Source organism: Lissotriton vulgaris, chromosome 6, assembly GCF_964263255.1.
Source record: "Lissotriton vulgaris chromosome 6, aLisVul1.2, whole genome shotgun sequence".
Classification (NCBI taxonomy): Eukaryota; Metazoa; Chordata; class Amphibia; order Caudata; family Salamandridae; genus Lissotriton; species Lissotriton vulgaris.
In genome coordinates this window covers 1481622552-1481638605 of record NC_141694.1, presented here as the reverse complement: position 1 = coordinate 1481638605, position 16054 = coordinate 1481622552, and the positions used below count along the sequence as shown (strand labels likewise).

Genomic DNA, 16054 nt, shown 5'->3' with positions numbered 1-16054 from the left:
GTGTCTAATTACTGAAAATTTAGAGCGAAACAACAATAAAATTATCAGTGATTAAAAAAAGTTTAACTTACATGAATTCAAACGCCGGTTACAGCTGCCTGCATATACAGCATTCAACAAGCTGTAAATTCCACTTGTGCCTTTAAATGAAATTTACACTTCCTGCTGTGGGATGGTGGACTGACCAGAATTTATCTGTAATACTCTGTAAGGAAAGAGACTTTTTCCACTCATTTGTAATTAGTACTGGGTGTACCCGCTGTCTATGGTAAATGAGTAGACTTTGGTACTCAGGAAGGAGATGTCACTGTAGAGATGCACAGGGTGACTGGGACTATCTGCATGTGTTGTACAGATACCGTGAGGTAAACACGCTGCCTGGCTGCTCAGACCCAGAGACTTGATTGTATGAACTTGGTATGCCACAGCCAAGATGGCTGGAAGGGCCTACTTATGGGGGAAACACCACTGTGATAGGACACTAGAGTCCTGAAAGTATTGAGGGATGCATGCTTTCTACGATGGGGCATGATGAGAATAACTAGATGTGACATATGTTTGGGGATGTTCAGGATTTCATTATTTTTAACTGCTGCATCAGAAATACCATCGAAGAAACTCTGAATCTTTAGTAGTTACTGCTCAGACATGCACTAAGGAAATATGTAGAGAGTGACTTAAATATACAGTAAAAGGGGTACATTTGCTTATTCAGAGAACACCGATGAACAATTCTCTCAATGGTCTGGAACGACTGCGGAGGAAATGGGAAAGAGACATGGACTCTCTAGAAGACCCTAACTGAAAGGAACCTCTGATATGCTCTGGGGAAGGGTAGGCGGGACGGTGATAAGAATGCGATTCGGATGGGTGTAACTTAAAATATTCCACACTTCGCAAGAGTTAAACTGAATGCCTGGGAGCTGTGGGCATGAAGAGAGTTCCTATAAATCTTATGAAATTGTCTTGAGATTCAAGGTTTCTGGCCGGGGGTTAAGAGATGAGTTGTGTAATATTCTGGAAAGAAACACTGATATGCGACTTACAGTGACCCTATGGAAATGTGGGGGGAACATATCATCTGAAGACATCATGAAATGCTTAGAAATCTAGGACTACCAGTGCCCTGGAGGGACAATTCACACAAATGAGGCTGCACAAGGCACATACACTGGACACCTGGTGTGTTATCATGGACTGATACATGACATTGGACAGGCTGGCTCACCAAGAAAGGGTATGCCCCTCAAAATAGGAGACTATATTGGGGACTGTATACACCACTTCAAACTTTTTTATGATCTCTACAGATCTTTCCTTTCTTTCCCTCTCCTTTCTTTATGGTGGTTCAGGCTCGCTCGCTGCGCTCGCAACTATGCAGTATGCAAATCAGTTTACGCCCACCACTTTCAAATGTCACCAGCCGCTCCTGGGCAGAGGGCCGAGACACAGCTAAGTTTGCCATTCGGTGTGGGCTGGATACCGTTGACTCTAGGCAGAACGGTTTCGCCGACAAGATGGACTCAGCGCTCGAGCGCTTGAAGGATTCTAGGGCTACAGCTAGCTCCTTGAGCCTCGCGGCAACCTCTCGCCCCGTGCAGTCGACCTTTTACCCCTTTCATAGCTACTAAAGGGGTGCCCCGCCACGTTCCACCCAATCTGGCCACAGGGCCATGCAAGCTACCCAGCCTCAGTGTGGCCGCGGATATGGGACCCAGCGACACAGGTCTGGGGGCCAGCGAGTGGGCCAGTCCACCATGCCCCCCCTGCAACAGCCTCCAAGCCCTCATAGTCCAACCTCTCAGGTCCACCGTAGGCCAGTGGGCGGCAGGTTTCACCATCAACTCCCCCACTGACAAAACATCACATCGGACAGATGTGTTTTGCAGATAGTCTAAAGGGGCTACTCCCTCCCCTTCGAGACTACCCCTCCATGCCACCAACACTCCATCGCATGTCTGAGGATCACTTGGCCCTTCTCTGCTAGGATGTTGCAGCTCTCTTGGCCAAGGGAACGATCGAAAGGGTCCTTGTGCCAGAACTAGGTCGTGGTTGTTACTCCCACTACTTTCTGTACCCAAGAAGGAAAAAGACCTGCGTCCTATCGTAGACCTCGGGGTCCTCAACTGCTTCCCCTGGAAGAGGAAGTTTAAAATGCTCACGTTGGCTCAGGTCCTGTCTGCCCTCGATCCCGGAGACTGGATGGTAGCGTAGGACTTGCAGGACGCCTATGTCCACATCCTGCCAGCCCACAGGTGATGCCTATGGTTAAGGGTAGGCAACGAACATTTTCAGTTTACTGTGCTCCCCTTTGGCCTTACCAGTGCCCCTCGGGTGTTCACGAAAATGATGGCAGTGGTCGCAGCTCATCTGCGCAGATCACACGTTTCAGTCTTCCCCTATCTCGTCGACTGGCTGTTAAAGGCGAGCTCGCACCAGGCTGTCATCTCCCACCTCCAGACTACGACGGACCTCCTGTACTCGCTGGAGTTCACTATCAACATGCCGAAGTCACACCTGATTCCCTCTCAGAAGCTCCTTTTCATCGGAGCAGTTCTAGATACGGTGCAGTTTTGCGCTTATCCTCTCGAGCAGCGAGTCCTGGATATTCGGGCTATGATACCGATGTTTCAGCCTTTATCCCAGATTTTGGTGCGAATGACCCTGAGGCTGCTGGACCTCATGGCCTCCTGCATCCTTCTGGTGGATCAGGCCAGGTGACAAATGCGGGCTCTGCAGTGGGACCTGAAGGTCTAGTGGGCGCAGCATCAAGGGAATCTTTCTGATCTCTTTCAGATCCTGGAAGGGACTGCACGTCAAATGCAGTGGTGGCTCACTGACCAGGCTTGGGTCCACAGCAGATCCCTCTCCCTTCCCCAAACAGAGTTCACAGTAGTGACGGATGCGTCACTCCTGGGATGGGGCGACCACCTAGGCGAGGCAGAGATCAGGGGTTTCTTGTCTCCAGCGGAGTCGGGTCTGCACATCAACATTTTGGAGCTCCGGGCGATCCGTCTTGACCTGAAGGCATTCCTTCCTTCTGTCAAAGGAAAGTAGTGCAGGTGTTCACAGGCAACACCACCACCATGTGGTACTGCAACAAACCGGGCTGGTGGGGTTGTGGACCCTATGTCAATAGGCCTTTGGATATGGCTGGAACATCAGTGCATATACCTGGTGGTTCAACAACTGGCAGGTTTCCTTAACGCCAGGGCGTACAAACTCAGCTGCAGGTGCAGGATAGATCACAAATGGTGTCTTCACTCTGAAGTGGTGCAAGGTGTCTTTCGGCAGTGGGGGGAGCCTTGGTTAGATCTGTTAGCCACCGAAGAGAACTCGCAATGTCAGCAGTTTTGCGCATTGGAGTTTTCAAGGCGGCACTTACTCGGCGAGGCTTTTTGTCGCGTGTGGAATTGCGGCCTCCTGTACGCCTTTCTGCCTGTACCACTTCTGTCCAGAGTGCTGAAGAAGCTCTAGCGCAACGGGTCCCAAGTAATTCTTGTGACTCCGGACTAGGCAAAAAGAATCTGATACCCCGAGCTCTTGATCATGGTCATTGATCCTCCGATCAGACTGCCTCTTCGGGAGGATTTTCTGTCGCAGCAGCAGGGGACCGTCCGTCACCAGAACCTGTCCGGCCTCCACCTCCTTGCTTAGAGATTGAGCGGCGACAGTTTACGGCTTTCGACCTTCCTCCCGAAGTCTGTAATGTCATCTTGGCAGCCAGGCGTCCCTCCACTAAAATGGTATACACCTGTAGATGGAACAAATTTCTGGCATGGTACACAGCTAAGGCTGTGGATCCCCTTTCTGCGCCTCTTTCAGAGGTTCTCCTCTTCATTCGATCTTTGACCCAGCAGGGTTCTGCTCTGGTCACTCTTAAAAGCTACCTTTCGGCCATCTCTGCCTATCTGCGCCTTCCTGATCAGCCTTCTCTTTTCAAGTCTCCGACTTTAAATAGATTTCTAAAGGGCATCACTCATCTCTTTCCTCCCTCTCCTTTCGTAATGCCCAGTGGGACTTGAATCTTGTTCTTACTTTCCTTATGTGTGCTCCCTTTGAGCCACTACATAATTGTCGTCTTTGTCTTCTTACCTTGAAGACCGCTTTCCTGCTTGCCATCACATCTGCTCGCCGGGTGAGTGAGCTTCAGGCTCTTTTCTCCAAGCCTCCTTTTCTTGCAGTTCATCCGGACAAAGTGGTCCTTCCCAGTAGGCCCTCTTTTCTGCCCAAAGTGCTTACCTCTTTCCACCTAGGTCAGACCATCACATTACCCACCTTCTTCCCGCCTCCGCACCCTTCCAAAGAGGAGAGACTCCACCGTCTGCACCCAAAACGTGCGATGTCCTTCTACCTTGACCGCACTAAAGATTTCCAGGTGGACGATCCACTTTTCGTGGGTTATGTGGGCACAAAGAAAGATCGGCCCGTGCACAAACGTACCATCTCTCGATGGGTTGACCTATGCATCAAAGTCTGCTATTCTTTGGCGAAAAAGGAACTTCCAGTAGAACTGCACGCCAACTCTACCAAGGCGACTGCAGCCTCTACTGCTTTGGGACGTGGAGTTCTGTTGCTTGACATCTACCAGGCAGCTATGTGGGCATCCCTGCACACATTCACAAAACATTACTGCCTGGCTAGAAAAGTCTGGAGAGATGGCTTTTTGGCCGTTCTGTGTGCCAGGACTTTATGGTGTGAACTTAGTTTGCAGACCCACCTCCGGGGTTGGCATCGCTGTGGTATCTATTAGGGGTCGGCGTAATTCGCGTATTCGCGTTATGCGAATCTCCGCGGAACGGTAAAAAATCTCTGTGAACACGAAGAAATTCTGCGAACACGTGGAATTGCTTGCTCGCGATGCTTTTTTAGTGTTCGCAATCGCTGTTTGCGTGCTCGGGGGGAAATATCTCGCGAACACGCATTTTGAGAACGCGAAAAAGCAAAAATTTCGCGAAGTCACAGGATGCAGAATTTTGGGCACTTTAGCTTTCTCCGCAGAACGTGAAATTACCCAAATTCCGCAAGCGGAACGGAATTTACCGCCCAGGCATAGTATCTATTCTATAACTAATGGTCTCTTTCAGATGAACAAGTTACTTACCTTCGGTAATGATACATTAGTTATAGATTCCTTTCCACCCCACCCATCCTCCCCGTTCTGAAAACTGACTTCTAGGGATAGGGACTCCCTTCCAGGGCCCTAGTTTTGTGCACCAGTGGTCAGTATCTTGCATGGCTTTGCGCTTCTGGCATGGAAAGTCGTGTCAGAACTGACGTCAGCACACAGGGGCGGTGTCAGGACTTCCGTCCCGATCCCTAGGTAAACGGAGATATGAGCGAGTCTGGGGGTAAGGTTTACCAGCTTTATTACTTCTTCTTGGTTTTTGGTGCTCTGGCTGGCTCATGAACAAAGTAACATCCTTCACACACACATGAAGGGGTCAGTTGTACAGTCACTGAGGTAGAAATTAAACAAACTAAGGAAAGTCAATGGTAAATGAAACAGGTGTTCCGAGCAAGGTCTGGATTCTTGATCCCTTCTTCGGGTGGAGCTTGGCGTCACGGAGTTGAGGATGTGGACCGGCCTCTAGAATCCAGGGCAGGGAATAAAGTAAAGGAAAGAAAACACAAGCGTCAGGGTCTCTGGCTTCACTCTGTACACTCAGGGAAGGGGGTGTGTGCACCTTATACCGGTCCCTAACTGTGAAGTGCCTAAGTGGGGGAGTATTGGTGTTAGCGACGCAGTGAGGTGCTCAGGCGGCCTGTCCACCACCCTTTAAACCAATACCCAGTCTCCCCCGTCACTTGCCTGTTGCCACGGTCCCTGGTGACCGTGGTATCGTGAGATCCCGCCGCCTCTGGTTCCCTCAGGGGGCCGGTCTCGCTCGCGTTCTCTGGGGTTCTTTCGGTGTCTTCGGTTTGGTCACTCTTTCTCGTGACATCCTCGCTGTTCTCCTCGCTCTTGTCGGCGTCTTCTCCTCGGTCTCTCCTCCTCGGGGCGTCTTCACAGGTCTCCTCTGGGTCGTCCGTCTCCTGTTCCGGCTCTCCCTCTCTCGGCTCTGTAGACTCGGCCATTTGTGTCCACAAAGCGGATGTTGCACGGCCTGATTGGTTGTGGACGACTGGAACGCCAACCCCACTTCCGATTGGGTCCAACCCGGCGGCCATCTTGGGTTGGGTCGGGGGGAATCCCTCACAGGCGGCATCTAAGTAGACACTGTGGCGTAATCCTGGCGACTACGGACGCGGAGTTGACCAATGCCACCAACCGACACGCAGGTGTACTGCTACAGAAAAATTCTCCGGATCCAGTCTGACATCTAGGGGTGATTCTTAGGTAAGGAATCTATAACTAATGTATGTCTCTTACAGACACATCGTTATCGAAGGTAAGTAATTTGTTCTTTACTTTCAAACTACATCTCTGTGAGATCTTGAACACCCTAATAACCATACACTGTTGTTGCGAAGGCTTGAACATCTCCAGTAACCACTCAGTATTCCTGTGTGGAATTGAACATCACTATAACCACAGACTTTCTCTGTGGGGACTTGAACATCCTAGTAACGACACAGTAGCTCTGTGGGGACTTGAACATTCCAATACCTACACACTAGCTCAATAGTGACTTGAACATCACAATAATTGCACACTATATTTTGGAAACTTCAACAAGATTACTTTTGCACTCCATTTCTGTGGGGACTTGAACATTCCAATAATCATACACGTACTCAATGCGGACTTGAACATAATTATTTTCACATACTATCTCTGTGGGGGACTTTCACCATTGTTGTAGACAGCATCACTGAAGAGTCTATGGTTCTGCTATGATCATATATGACCACTGTGGGTATCATCACAATCCATCCCTTTGCAGATATCAAGATTATATGGTATTTCAAGAGAGATGTGGTCCAATACCTACTTAGACATAAATTAAAGTAATCCCCCTGAGCTCTACTTGCCCATAATGCTAGTGTCCATCGTTTAATTTATCCATGTTTGAGTCCCTTATGTCCTAAGAGCTTGAGCACTAAGCATTACATACAGTTTAATTTACAGTCTGTAATCGTGATATATGATGTTTTTTGGTGTATTCTTCGCATACTCCGTCTAATGTGTACCACTAGGATATGTGCAGTCGTTCAATTCTGAAAAGACTATTATGTTATTGTGCATATTTCTGATAAGATAATCATGTAGCCATGTGCCCATGACTGTGTTCAATCAAAAATATTAAGAAACAAGTTGCCACAAAGATGGTAACACGTGTTGAAGTCCCCACAAGGATGGTTCTGTGCATGCGACTAAATAACAATATTTTTGTAATTGTGGCGTAGACTCCAGTATTATGAATGTTTTCTTTACATTTTTCTGTTATTTGTATATTTTTAAAACATTAGGAAAGTTTAGTCCCCAAAAGGCAAGTTTCCTACAAAGTCCCCACAAGGATGGTGGTACGTGTGTGTGTTTGTGTGTGTGTGTGTGTGTGTGTGTGTCTGTCTGTCTACGAGGTGTACTTAAAAACTGAGTGGTAAGGTGCAGAAACGATTATGGAGAAGCATAGTCATGCAATTCAGAATATATGTGATCTAAGTACAAAAGAAAGAGTGCTAGATATAACACAATTTTCTATTTGCAGTATTTGCAAGATACATTGTTGGAAACCTTCAGCGCAGTTCTTAGAATTCCTTGTGTACCATCAATAAAGTACATTCTGCTGATCGAGGGCTATGAATTATAACTATGAAGTTATAGTCTGCTGAAATAAAGTAGGCGTTGCCAGTGACGTAAAACAAAATGATGGGGCCGCCGCCGCCGTTCAGAATGTAACGAAGAGGACCTGAATCTACCATATCTCACGGATATTCATTGGCCTTGGGCTGAGGGGTTGGGGCCCGCTGCGTTGCATGGGCCTGCGTTAGGCCCCTTATCATTGCCTTTATACTGTGTTGGGGATTGAGAACATGTGTATTTTTCCCTATTAAACGTGCCTCTCATTGAGGAGGGGAAGACTGGGATGAGTATGACGGTAAAAAAGAGAATGGAGTGGCACTCTGGAAGTGGAACCACTGTTATTATGGCTTCTGTGTTTTACTTAAACTTCGCTATAGTTTCTGATTCGCCTGCTACTCTTTGCTGTTCTCATGCAATATTTGTGTCACTGTTGCGAGAGTAAAATTTGATCTTTTGTTCATAATTTTGAAAGCCTTATGCGCTTGAGGCTCCTTTGTCTCCAGTGGTTCCAGTCACAGCCTGTGTCACCGTGGTTGAGCTTTAAATTAGAGTTCTTAAAGACTCTTGACACTGTCTGGGTTGCAGCCCTTTAAGTTAATCCATCGTGTCTCCGTGTCATAAAAGCTGCCTGCTTTGCAAAGTCTGTTTCCTCAGCCGTGTAACTTTAAAATAACCACTTGAGCTTGTTAACATTTTATATCTTTGAATGATTTGATCATACATTCAGATACTTTCGTCTGCTTTCTCTTCAGGTTTGTTTGATCTTTCTGTGTTACTTAATACAATTGACTATAAGAATTCAGTTTCGCATACTTCTAATTCACATATAACGGGGAGAAAATGGTGACATGTTTCTTCTCGTTCCTGGTGATTTCGAAAAAAAATTGGGATACTGGTAAATCCACCCCTTTCCTCTTGGTGTTTGGTGTATCCAAGAGCTTGAGGATGTGTTAGCACTACCATAGGGCCTACTGGTCACCTACTTTGGCATGAGAATAAAGCCTGACTAATTGATAACGCATTCACCCTGCAATGAGCCATAGCTCTCTGTCCACTCACTGCCTTCAAAACGTTCATCCTGTGTTCAGAAATTATCGCAACTGTCACCAGAAGCATATCAATCGCACTGCTTGTATTTGCCCATTACAAAATGTCATGATATTCCCTTGGGCGTGGTCTGTCTTAATAAAAAAAAAAGTTACAACTAAACAAAATTGAAAAGTTGACCCCAAGGTTTCTTAATAAAGCACCTGTTGTGGTGAGTAAAATAAAAGTTGCTTGTAAGGGAATAAGCCACCTTGCATATATGGTAGGCTTGGTTGTAGTACTGTGTGTTTGTAAGAGAATGCTCTGTAAAACTACTTTGATGTGCTGGAAAGAGGAGAGCAGCGTTGACCTTCTTAGGCCGGCCTTTTGATCCAGTCTTAATACCTTTGCTCTGTAAAAGTGAAAAGAATGCCTTTACATGACCGCATTTGAAGCATATTTCTGAGGGTGTGTAGCATGCCCAGACTGTACTGCTGAAGCACTTTAACCCGCGGTTTCCAGTGGTGCCGTTCTCAGCCTGTTCTTAGAAGCCCGTCTAGTTATTCTGCGCATCCACTCTCTTCAGTGGCAAGTGCCAAGGGCAAGAACTGAAGATAATAACTCGAGATATGTGTCTCTTGCAGGTTGAGCCATTGTAAAATGACAGCTTTGAATGACCCTAACAGACATCAAAGGATGCAGATCAACTAGAGAGGTCAATTAATGTCAATTATCATCTCGCAGTAATTTCTTTTATGTCTGTTTTTTGTCGTTTTTCTGCAGCCAAGCCCGATACCAAGTCCTGTTTTGGGGAGAAAGCCAAATGCTAGTCAGTCACTGCTCGTCTGGTGTAAAGAAGTTACGAAGGCTTACAGAGGCGTAAAGATAACAAATTTTACCACATCATGGCGGAATGGCTTGGCCTTCTGTGCAATATTACACCGTTTCAGACCAGATTTAATGTAAGTTCGGCCCCTCAATCCTGACTTTTTTGTGGGGAAAAACTTCTGAAGCAGGTTTGCAGTACTGCTGAGGCATTCACTTCGGAGAGATGCGTTTTTTGGGGGGAATAAATGAATGTGCAAATTGCAAACTTGTCTTTATCCCTCATGTAAGCCCCCTGCTCTTTTTTTAAATGATTTATTTTCCTTCTTAATCTCATACAAAGAACTGACTTCCAAGATGATTATGAAAATTCTGTTATTGTTGAAATGAGATGAGACAAATAAGCCTGTAGCTCTTTGTACACTGACAACAAGGGATTACTGCCTGTTAAATTTGGTTGTCAAGGCTAGCCCCTGGTCCTCTCCTTAACTTTGTTGTTAGATAGAAGGCTTCAGGCGTTAAAACACGTAATAGCTGTTCTCTTTTTTCCTTTTTCCTTTTTTGTCTTTAATTTTCCACGCTATTAGTTTCCTTGATTGAATTGCTGTGAAATTGCTAGTTATTGAATGCTATTGTATGTCAAATGTTTTTATTCAGCTGCTTGTTTTAAAACTGCAGCTTTTCAAACGCTACGGATACCGACTGTGCTCTTTTCTTCCCTAGTGACTACAAGTCCTTGAATCCTCAAGATATTAAAGAGAACAACAAAAAGGTAAGGACTGCTGAGAACAGAAAGCATAACTTGAATTTTGTCTTCGCTGCAGGTCTTTATTAATTTTTGGGCAGGCGCCGCTGTTTGGTAAGGTCATAACTCCAGCTCACAGAAGGTATGTCGCTTCCTGCAGTTCATATCTGATGCATTATTGACTCGTGCGTGTCATGATTTTTAGCATTCATAATGTGTGCCAAAATTGGCACTCGATGTTTCCTGCGCCTACAGTAATCATTCTGGATTCGCTGCTCATCATATAAACTTTAATATGCACCTGCTAGCACCCAGTACATCCAGTACGTACACTTCGGCTGTGCCTATGGCTGTTTTCTCAACATTGGATCACAGGTCCATTGGAAAAGTGGATTTGGCTACATCCATCAAAGTAAAATTGTTTGCTGCTCTGTAAAGAGCATTTTTGCTGTCACTTCTGCCTGACCCATTGTCTGCTAGAATTCAGAGAGTTATTTCCTCTCTGGAGGTTATGACCTTATGTTTAAAGTTGTATCCTGTTACAGCCCTGTCAGCAGGTACAGTATCTCTCCTTACACATATGTTGCCATTGAGTTTAGAGCAAACAACCACGTTTTAGGTTTTACAAAGGTTATGGTTGTACATAAAAATAGGTGTGATATGGAGCTAAATTCAGTGTGCTGACGTGCTATCTTTTGATTACCATCAATAACATATTATCCCAATCCGGACCCCCATACTCAAAAAAAATAGTTGTGTGCACAGGGGTCAGCTCCATTCTACCAGTGTTTGCACTACAAAATTTTTTCTCTTTCTGACCTTCACACGTGAAGATTTTTTCTAAAATTGTTTTATTTTCTCAACAGTAATAAGCAAAACTGACAGTTGTATTTACTACCATTATTGACACCTTGTAATGGATGACAATTTCTTCAAGCTGATAGCTTAATCAATGTGTGCTAGAGAACCTCGGCACTATTTAATTTTAGTGCCATGGTTACCATAGTTTTTGCGTTTGTTTGGGCATTCTTTGGATTGATAAATTGTCTCCTCCATTTTAAAGCACCAGTCCCTAACGGTCAAACAGGCCCCATATTCAGAGGCAGTCATTGATTTCAGATGTCTGGTTAGGTCTTTTTTGGGCAAGAGTGTAAGAATACCCACTAGAACCCACTCATCCCCTGTGCGTCGAGTTTCCTTCAACACACTGAGTATCATTTTTGGCGAAAATAGTAAGAGCCGTCCTAAAAACAGTGGATAAAGTATAAATAACCTTACACCACTTTACGTCTTCTCTATGGTCATCTTATACATTATTAAATAAAATAGAAAATCCACAAAGAATTACATTTGTTGGATTTTTCTAGTTGTATCAGGAAGGTGACTATCACTCTTTAAATAAACATTTTATTCTGATGGATACTTCTAACCGTAGATTCCTTACCTGTTGAATATTCCTCAGGTGTCAAACTGGATCCGGAAACTTTATAGTTGTACATCTGTGCACCGGTAGGTGGCATAATGTGGCTCCGAACCAATGTCTTTCTTCTCTGGAATTGACACGTGAAGCCACATGTAAGTGCCACCCATGCACACTGACGTAATTTCCTTTCTTTCGTGGCCTGCAGATGTGGATCTGGCGGTTCTCCTTGTTCTTTAGATCACAAATATTATACAAAATTTAGGAATGTGCAAGGGAAAATGTAGCTCTCTAAGACAATAGGCTTTAAACCATTTAGGGACTCTCATAAAGAGATGTCTGTGATGGACTCTCACGAAGTGTGCTGGTCAGAGCACGACCTCAAGACTGTGATGACTGCACCTAGATGCACCCAAATGCCATACAGCACCATGAGGCTAAACTGTATGTTACCAAACACCAGAAGGCTTCACTTTGTGACCAGTTGAAGTAGAATGGAAGGTCCAGTTCCCACTCCTGAAGCCGTTCCCGCAGCAGATCATAATCACGTTCGATGACTTAGGGTAAGTCCAAGAAAAAGCATAAGAGGATGAAGCAGGATTGGCCCTTTCACGCCTCTCTTGGACTCCAGAGTGGGTGCAAGGACATCAACAGGCCTGCCTGTGTCACCCCTGATTGCCATTGGAGCCAATTTAGACTCTAGTCTCTCACACCTTGATTTCCAGGTCTGTTGGCAGAGTTGCAGCAAGTAGTGGCCTTATGAGATGCCATGCTGCGCATTTTTGGCACTTTACTGACTCTCTCTGATGTGCCTTCAGGCCCCAAAGATGTGCAGGGTCCTCCAGTCGGACTTCTGCTGGCGAGTCTGCATTTATCTGTGCCCCTTCAACACATATTGGGTCCTGACTGCAATGTGAACTTCGGTCTCTGTGCCATCCCCTGTACCGGTTACCAAAAGATACTGACCTAGTGTCTACCCCTGGCCCTACCACAAAGAAAGCGGCTTGTCCATAGTAGTTGTTAAGCGAAGTTCGGCAGAAGTGCTAGACTTCTAGTTTTCCCCTATGGAAGTGAAGACCAGTGTGGTAACTTCGGCCACACTTCTTCTGACCCCCTGTTGCCATTTGATGAATCCCTTATGGATAGCCTTGTAGGCACATGCCATGTGCAGGTCCAGCTGTTAATAGGCAGGTTGCTCTTCACCATCGTCTCGCAACAGGTGTCCCAGCCTTTCTTATCAGAAACTCGATAATGGAGAGCTTGGTGGTACAGGGGTCTTCAAGCAAGGTCAATCCCAATTCTTTTCCTTCTCTTCACATGATTATGAATCAGAAAGAATAGAATTTGGAAAATTGATTTTCTCCTCTATGAACCTTGTCCTGAGGTCAGAGAATATCTCCTAGGCTGCTCCTCTCTTATCTGTAGCGATATAATGGCACAGGTTTTAACTGTTATTCCGGATTCGTGAATCCCTTACATAAGCTATTCAAGACAGTGACGGATTCTGCAAAGTTTGTCATACGTGCTGACTTGAATGGGACTGATGGTTTGGATCAAGCATTGGGCAATAGTGTGGCTCTTTAGTGCCTCGCCTGGATGAGTTCTACGGGCTTTTCCAGGGATGTCCAAGCATTCTTAATGGACCTGTCGTTTAATGTCTCTCCCATTTTTTGTGAAAAAGCGGTCACTGCCCTCGAACAGGTAAAGGAGAGCAGATCCACAACAGATTCCTTTGGTCTGTCTGCTCCCACAAGAAGTTTCCACCAGCAATTTCGCCTCTCTCCATGGCTACAGTTGGGGCTTACCAATTTGCCAATGCCAGACTCCTCTATCAGCCCAACAGGCTTTTCAGCCCTTTAGTGGCTGAGGCTCTGCTTCTCAGAGACAGCTCTCGGGACAGCAGGGCCAACATGCAGCTCAGTTCCCCATCGCTCCTGCAGCCAGAAAACAACTTTATTGTGTTCTTGCTGGCACACATCCACTCTATCGGAGGCAGGATGCAATATTTTCTCCAAGGGTAGGCAGCATTGACTTCCGTCAAGTGGGTCCTCCAGATTGTCCATCGGGCTACATTTACCCATTTCTTTCCACCTCACCATATCTTCCACCACATTCAGGACAGCTGACAGGAGGCCATTTGTCCATCTTGCAGCTGGAAGTGCAGGCCCTTTGGGACAATGAGGTCATAGAAATCGTTCTGCCTCAGTGTTTCTGGGCTCATGTTAACTCTTGCTACTACCTGTTGCCAAAGAAATATTGGTGTCTTCATCCAGTTTTAGAGCTTTGTCTTCTCTCAGCCTTCCTGTGGAAGGACAAATGTAAGATGCACTACGCTAGAACAAATTCTGTAGGCCCTGAAGACCGTATTCTGGCATTGGGCCTGCAGGACGTTTATTTTCTTATCCCCGTCCTGCCAGCTCACAAGCGCTACCTGCAGTTTGCGGTTTCCGTTCACAGAGCTCCCTTTTGGCCTCACCAGCGCCCCTCAGATGTTCACAAGATTGATGGTGGTGGTCTCAGCAAAAATTCTGAGGTCGAGGTACCTGTCTTTCCTACATGAATGACTGACTATTGAAGGTGGGCTTGCCCCAGGCAGTTGTCAGCCATCTCCAGGTGACTGCGAACCTCGATGGGGTTCACTATCAATATGGTTCATTTGCAGAGGCTCTTGTTCATTGAAGCTATTCTAGACATGGCATGATGTCATGCCTTTCCCCTGGAGCAAAGAGTACAGGGCATACAGGCTATTATTCAATATTTCAACCTTGGTCCTGGATCTCAATGTAGATGACTGAGACTGCTGGGGTTGTTCTCTTCCTGCATCGTGCTGGCCACATGTACCAAATGCCATATACGGGCTCTGCAGACGGACATCAAGTCCCAGTGGGCCTGCATCTTGGGAATTTGTTGGATTGTATGCACATGCTGGAGGAGACTGCTAAAGATTTGTAGTGGCGACAGGACCACAATTGAGTCAATGGCAGTCCTCTCTCCTAACCCCATCAAAACTAGACTGTGGTCATGGATGCATCACTAATGTGTAGAGCCTATCATCTTGCGGAGGTGGAGATCAGATGCCTCTGGCAGAGACTCACATCCTTATCAACTTTTTGGATTTGAGGGTGATTCTCTTGGGGCTGAAGTCCTTCCTCTCATCATCAGAGGAAGGCTGATGCAGATGCTCACGGACAACACCATGGCCGTGTTGTAGTGCAACAAGCATGATGGTGTGGGTTTTTGGTCACTGCTTTTCTGCAAGTGGCTGGACCACCAAGGGATTTCTCAGGTGGTAAACCACCACGTGAGATCATTAAACGCCAGGGCAGATAGACTCAGCCACCGATACTTAGTGGATTACGAATGGCAGTTGCACCCAGAGGTGGCAGGGGGCATCTTCCAAGAATGGGGAGAACCCTGGCTCAATCTTTTCACCACCACGAGGAATGTACAATGTCAGCAAGTTTGTGCGCTGGCTTTTCCAAAGCAGCTCTCTCTCAGAGATATCGTTCATTTAGAGTGGAGTTTGGCACTCCTGTGTGCCTTCTACTGCCCAGAGGTCTGAAGATCAGAAAGTACTGGGTCCAAGTCATTCTAGTGGCACCAGATTGTGTCAAGAGAGTTTGATACTCGGAACTGCTGGGCATGAGCGTTTTTCCTGAGATCCAAAGGCACCTTCAAAAGGACTTTGTCTCAGCAGCAGGGCAGCGTAGTGCACCCTGGGCAAAAGGTGCTTGGCGATTTAGTGGCAGCAGTTGACCTTCTTCAACCGTCCTCTCGAAGCCATTGATGTCGTCCTGGTAGCAAGGACGCCTTCCTCAAATTCAATGTATGCCAGTCGTTGATGTCTTCCTGGCAGTAAGGCCGACTTCCACAAAATAAGTGTCCTCCAGTTGTTGAAAGGATTGTTGCGTTACCCGACAAATTGACCCAAAGCAAGCATAACCGTCTGAGGTTTTGTTGTTTTTTCTGTTCCTGACCCAGCAAGGATTTGATTTGGGCACTGTTAAGGGCTATTTATGTAAATTTTCGGCTTTTTTACAGTTGCCAGATCAGCCTTCTTTATTTAAATTACCTGTTGTGATGAGATTTTTAAGAGTGTGCAACATTTATCTCCACTAAAACCCTTTGTGATGCCACAGCTGGACTTGAACTTAGTCCTCACTCTTTTGATGTGCACACTTTTTGAGCCACTGCACAGTTGTCCATTAAGACTTCTGACATTAAAGGCGGTCTTTTAATCGCCATAACATCGGCTAGGCGTATGAGCGAGCTGCAGACTCTTTATGTCTAC

General features: G+C 46.1%; 1 protein-coding gene across 6 annotated transcripts in view; it reads left to right on the top strand.

Annotated features, from left to right (window-relative positions):
• EHBP1 (EH domain binding protein 1) overlaps positions 1-16054 on the top strand; it is a 1903610-nt gene that overhangs the window by 1163223 nt on the left and 724333 nt on the right. For all 6 annotated transcript variants that reach the window (XM_086927633.1, XM_086927634.1, XM_086927631.1 and 3 more), the window contains 2 exons: positions 9557-9735; positions 10322-10370. In XM_086927633.1, the coding sequence (XP_086783759.1) occupies positions 9557-9735; positions 10322-10370 (228 nt within the window). The remainder of the gene's footprint in view (positions 1-9556; positions 9736-10321; positions 10371-16054) is intronic.